This window comes from Dictyostelium discoideum (assembly GCF_000004695.1).
Source record: "Dictyostelium discoideum AX4 chromosome 4 chromosome, whole genome shotgun sequence".
Classification (NCBI taxonomy): domain Eukaryota; phylum Evosea; class Eumycetozoa; order Dictyosteliales; family Dictyosteliaceae; genus Dictyostelium; species Dictyostelium discoideum.
Window position 1 is genome coordinate 3,705,809 of NC_007090.3, and position 5,445 is coordinate 3,711,253.

Here is a 5,445-nt window from a genome sequence, read left to right on the forward strand (position 1 = left end):
ATAATAATAATAATAATAATAATAATAATAATAATAATAATAATAATAATAATAATAAAAATAAAAATAAAAATAATAATAAATATACATTTTTAAATGATTGTTTTGATCTTTTATGTTTAAAAGCTTGCATTGCCCACATTCCCCCAATCCAACCACCTAATAAACCTGTAAGATGTAAAGTTTTTTCAGGAACACGCCATTTATGTTGAACTGCTTGTTTTTTATCATAAAAAAATAAACCAGCGGCACCTGCATTTATAGATACAACATATCCACCAATTAAAACTAATGGTTTATTAATAATACTCATTATTTATAAATTTAAGAATGATTCAAAAAATTAAAAAAAAAATAAAAATAAAATGAAAAAAAAAATTTTGATCGTTTTTTAAGTTTTTTTTTGCGCAAAAATTTATAATGCTTTTTTTTATTTTTTATTTTTTATTTTTTTTTTTTTTTTTTATTTTTTTAATTTTTTAAAACTTTAATTAACCCTTGTAAGTAATCATTTTCCAGAAAAAAAAAAATAAAAAAAATAAAAAATAAAAAATAAAAAATCTTTTTTTTTTTTTTTTCAAAAAAATTTCAAAAACTTCACACTTCACGCTCTAATAATAATATATCATACAATACTTTTTAAAAAATAAAATAAAAAAAGAAAAATGCAAGCTAAATTTGAAGAATTTTTTCAAAAAGTTAAAAATCAAACAACTTATGATGAAGAAGAATTATTTAAATTAGTTGAATTATCAAAAGTTACCCAAGAGGATAAAAAAGAAAAAGTTGCAAATTTTGCAAATATTTTATTTAAATTAACAAAATCAACACCATCAGATTCAATAAATGCAACTATCATCAAACAAGTCAATGATGATGCTCGAAAATATATTGATGAAGTTGGCGATGATGTTAATGTTAGTTTTACAATTGCTTTAATTTTCGTTACAATTGTAAGATTATTATATTATTATATTATTATTTATTATTATTATTATTATTATTATTATTATTATTATTATTATTATTATTATTATTATTATTATTATTATTATTATTATTATTATTATTATTTCATCTCCATTTTATCAACAAACTTACTAATTAATTATAAATTATCACAGATACAATTATTTAAACAAGATGCAAGTATTAATTCACTCCTTAATAATGCATCAACAATTTTAGTAAATATCCTTTATAAACAAGGTAATCACATTGATTCAATGGATTTATTAATTGAAACTTTTGAAATACTTGTATGTATAATAAATTTTTAATAAAAAAAAAGAAATAAAAATAATAATAATAATAATAATTATAATAATATTAATTTATTCATTTTATATTTCATTTGTTTTTTTTATCATAGTCAAAAAAAACAAATGATGAAAATAAAAGAATGTATTATGTATCAAGAAGTAATGAAATTGCTCGTTATAAATCTGATTTCCAATCTGGTAAACAAGTTGTAAGCTATTATAATATTAATAATAATGTATAATAAAGATATATTTTTTAACATAATATATTTTATATATATATTTATATATATATAGAAACTTTCACCAACATCATCAGAAAAACTTCAAAAAGCATTTACCTATAAAGAAAAAGGTACTGATGCATTTAAAAAAAGTGATTGGAAAGGTGCAATTTTTAATTATCATTGTGTATGTAATTTTTTTTTTAAATTATTTTCAATATTTATTATTATTATAATTATTAATATTAATATTAAAATTTAATATAATAGGCAAATAATTATGTAACAGGATTAATGGGGTTAGGAGATGAAGAAGATACAATTTCAAAGAATTTAGTATTAGTTTTAACAAATAATATTGCAATTTGTAATATGAAATTAGGTAAATTCAAAAGATCAATCGAATTATTAGATCAAGTTTTAAAGAGTGATCCAAACAATGTCAAAGCATTATATAGAAGAGGTAAATGTTTGGTAGCAGAGAAAGAATATATACATGCTGAAGAAGATTTAGAAAAAGCTCTAACTCTCACTCCAAATGATAAAGAAATTATAGCTGAATTGAAAATTTGTAGACAAAAATCAAATGAATTCAAAAAGGTTGAAGCAAAAGCTTATAGTAAAATGTTTGATTAGAATAATAAAAATGTATTTGAAAATATTAATATCCATATATTGTCAAAAAAAAAAATATATATATATAACCTTTTTTTTATTAATTGTTTTTTTATTTTTTTGTTTTTTTTTTTTTTTGTTTTGTTTTGTTTTTTTTTTTTTTTTTTTTATAAAACAAATTTCTTTCTATCAACATCCATATTATGTTGATGAAGATGAATATATTCACCAGTTGAAGTATTGAAAGAACCTTTTTGAAGTGATTTTAATTTTAAAGTGAAACGTGGTCCTAATTCTTGTACGTTTGCATCTTCTTTTGATTCGAAAATATAACGATGTTGTCTAAAAAATATGAAATCACGTTGATTATGAAGTGTACAAACTCTACGACCTTTAAAATTTGGATCTTGTGCAAACATTGATGCAAACATTCTACCAATTGAATGACCTAAACGTGTTGTAAAATTATTAACAATTAATTCTGCTTTATGTGATGTCATTTCACCACCACCTGGTATATCCTCTGGCATAACTAAATTTGTTAATCTAAATACTGCTGTTGGTCCATTTGGTAAATGTGAAATTGTTAATTCATCTATATAAAAAATAAAAAAAATAAAAAAATAAAATAAAAAAAAACCAGTTAATAATTATGAATATTATAAATATTATAAATATATATATATATATATATTTACCTATAATTCCTTTTGTTTCATTTACAACAATAATATCAGTATAATCTCTATTATTACAAAATTGAACGATTTCTTTTAAATGATATTTTCTACGATGAAAGAATTCACAATTTGGTAAAAGTTTAGTAAATACTTGAGCAAACTCAACGGCTTCTTTAGTTGATCTTTGATTTGTGGTTACTACAATCTTTGGTACTCTACCATCGAAATAGGATTCAAATTCATCCTTATTAATTTCTTCTTCAAATTCTTTATCATTCTCTGTATCTACAATGGTTTCATCAGCTCTTCTCATAGATTCAATGGTTCTTGGTACTTCTTTGGCTGGTGCTGCATCACCTAATATCTCTCTTTCTTTCTTTCTTTGTTTTCTTGCTTTTTCTCTTGCAGTTTTCTTTGCTGCTTGAAGTTTTTGTACTAATAAAACCCTTTTGGCTTTACATTTTATATCTGTTGGTGATCTTCTTAATTTTAATTCTTCTTTTGTTAAATCATCTTTATCAACTTCTTTTTTTGGTTTTACCATTTTTTTATTTTATTTATTTTTTTTTTTTTTTTTCACTCCCCACAAATACAAAAAAACTTTAATTGAAAAAAAAAAAAAGATTTATAAATAAAAAAAAGTTTTTTTAAAAAACGATTGTTTTTTCGCTTTTTTCGGTTTTTTTTTTTTTTTTTTTTTTTTTTCTCAAAATTAATTTTATTTTAATTAAATTTTTTTTATTTTTTATTTTTTATTTTTTATTTTTAATTTTTTTTTTTTTAATTTTTATTTATTTAAAAAAAAGATGACAGAATCAACATTAATTTCAACAGAAATAAATTCAGATTTATTCAAAGATATTAAAAAGATTAGATATGATGTTTTTGTAATTGAACAAGAATGTCCAGAAGAAGAGGAATGGGATGAATATGATGAAAAAGCAAAACATCTTTTATTAAAGATTAATGGTGATTCAGTTGGATGTGCAAGATGGAGAAAGATTTATTATCCAGATTATCAAGGTAATATGGATTGTGATGTTATAAAGATGGAAAGATTCGCAGTATTAAAACAATTTAGAGGTAAAAACTATGGTAAAGAATTGGTTAAAAAAGTAGTTCAAGAAATTTACCAAAAAACAAACATTGAACAAAACACTGATTATCCATTATTCATGATTAATGCTCAACAATATGTTGAAAAATTTTATCAATCACTTGGTTTTGAAACTGATAAAAATATTCCAATCTTTTATGAAGCTGGTATTCCACATGTCCGTATGATCATTCCAAAAGATACTATAAAAAATTTATATTTTTCAAATTAATTATTTAAAAATAAATAAATAAATAAATAAATAAATAAATAAATAAATAAATAAATAAATAAATAAATGACATATTAAAAAAAATTTTTTTTTATAAATTAATAATTTCAATATTATTTATCATTATTGATATTATATTTTTTTTAATTTTTTTTTCTTTATATCCATGAAAGTCAATTATCAAATAATTTAATTAACCTTTAAAAGTTTTTTTTTTTTTTTCAAAGTTAAATTAAATTTTGTACTTTATGAATTCATTTTTTAAATGGGTCTTATATTTTTTTGTTATAAAGTAGAAAAATATTTTGAATTTTTTTGATCATTATTTATAAAAATCTTAAACAGACGATAATAATAAAATATTTTTTAAAAAATATTACTAAAAATTCCAGTATTTGATTTTATTTTTTTCGGTATTTTTACAAAAATTTTCATGTGAGCCCGTGTCGTATAGTGGTTATTATATCTGTCTTGTACTTAGTACCAAAGCGATAACAGAGGGTCCTCAGTTCGATTCTGAGCTCGGGCACTTTTCCTCGCAGACAGAATTTCGGTCACAGGTTCGAAGTCTGTCTTCAAATAGTAAAACTATTAATTATTGTATATTCCCTTTAAAGGAACAATGATTAATCAAAGTTTATCCTTTAAACGAATTAATCAACTATTGTAATGATAAAAGAATTAACGGAATAATTACACTATATGATTTCGAAAAAGCTTTTGACTCGATCTCACACGGTTCAATACTTAGATCACTACAACACATCAACATTCCAACCAATATAATCAACCTGATAATGAATCTACTCACCAAATCTGAAGCAAGAATTGAAATTAATGGTAGAACTACTATACCCTTTGAGATCAAAAGAGGAGTTAAACAAGGAGATCCACTATCACCCACACTGTTCGTCCTTGTAATAGAGGCTTTAGCTAGAAAAATTTTACAAGATGATCGAATTACTGGCCTTCCTCTAAACAACAGCAACCACAGAGAGAAATTCCAAAGCTTTGCAGACGACTCGGCTTCAATGGTCCCAGACTCTCAACAACTTGAATTAGTACTACAACACTTCAATTCATTTTGCAAAGCCACTTCCTCAAAACTTAACATCGACAAATCTTCATCAATTCTTATAGGCAACCCAGACAATACCAACCAAAGAATTCCAATATCTACAAATCCAGAAAGATACTTGGGATACTTCTTCACAGGTAAAGGGATAACAAGAAAAATGCCAGAAATATTAAACACAATAAGATCATCCTTAGTACTATGGAAAACCACTGACTCAACAATAAAAACCAAAACCAACATCCTCAAAGCATTCGCACT

The 5,445-nt window shown here is 22.5% G+C and overlaps 5 protein-coding genes and 1 non-coding gene across 6 annotated transcripts in view; 4 read left to right on the forward strand and 2 right to left on the reverse strand.

The window, feature by feature from the left end:
* Nucleotides 1-313, reverse strand: part of DDB_G0285825 (hypothetical protein) — a gene marked incomplete at both ends in the record, with an annotated part of 692 nt that extends 379 nt beyond the window's left edge. Inside the window, one exon of the mRNA XM_632950.1 lies at nucleotides 89-313. Coding sequence (XP_638042.1) covers nucleotides 89-313 — 225 coding nt within the window. The remainder of the gene's footprint in view (nucleotides 1-88) is intronic.
* A 352-nt stretch (nucleotides 314-665) lies between these two features.
* On the forward strand, nucleotides 666-2,122 carry DDB_G0285827 (hypothetical protein; the record flags this gene model as incomplete). The annotated part of the gene is made up of 5 exons (XM_632951.1): nucleotides 666-953; nucleotides 1,125-1,259; nucleotides 1,373-1,471; nucleotides 1,560-1,673; nucleotides 1,757-2,122. The coding sequence occupies 5 exons, from the start codon at nucleotides 666-668 to the stop codon at nucleotides 2,120-2,122; spliced, it is 1,002 nt and encodes a 333-aa protein (XP_638043.1).
* Nucleotides 2,123-2,268: 146 nt separating this feature from the next.
* bxdc5 (brix domain-containing protein) lies at nucleotides 2,269-3,325 on the reverse strand (the record flags this gene model as incomplete). The annotated part of the gene is made up of 2 exons (XM_632952.1): nucleotides 2,269-2,696; nucleotides 2,800-3,325. 2 exons carry the CDS (start codon nucleotides 3,323-3,325, stop codon nucleotides 2,269-2,271), a joined length of 954 nt encoding a protein of 317 aa, XP_638044.1.
* Nucleotides 3,326-3,587: 262 nt separating this feature from the next.
* Nucleotides 3,588-4,109, forward strand: DDB_G0285831 (hypothetical protein; the record flags this gene model as incomplete). The annotated part of the gene is made up of 1 exon (XM_632953.1): nucleotides 3,588-4,109. One exon carries the CDS (start codon nucleotides 3,588-3,590, stop codon nucleotides 4,107-4,109), a length of 522 nt encoding a protein of 173 aa, XP_638045.1.
* A 439-nt stretch (nucleotides 4,110-4,548) lies between these two features.
* On the forward strand, nucleotides 4,549-4,638 carry tRNA-Thr-UGU-3. The gene has a single exon. It is a non-coding gene; the product is annotated as a tRNA-Thr (tRNA).
* Nucleotides 4,639-4,906: 268 nt separating this feature from the next.
* Nucleotides 4,907-5,445, forward strand: DDB_G0285841 (hypothetical protein; the record flags this gene model as incomplete). Its single annotated transcript, XM_632954.1, has 1 exon — nucleotides 4,907-5,445. A coding segment is annotated over one exon (539 nt), but the record flags the coding sequence as incomplete, so codon positions are not given.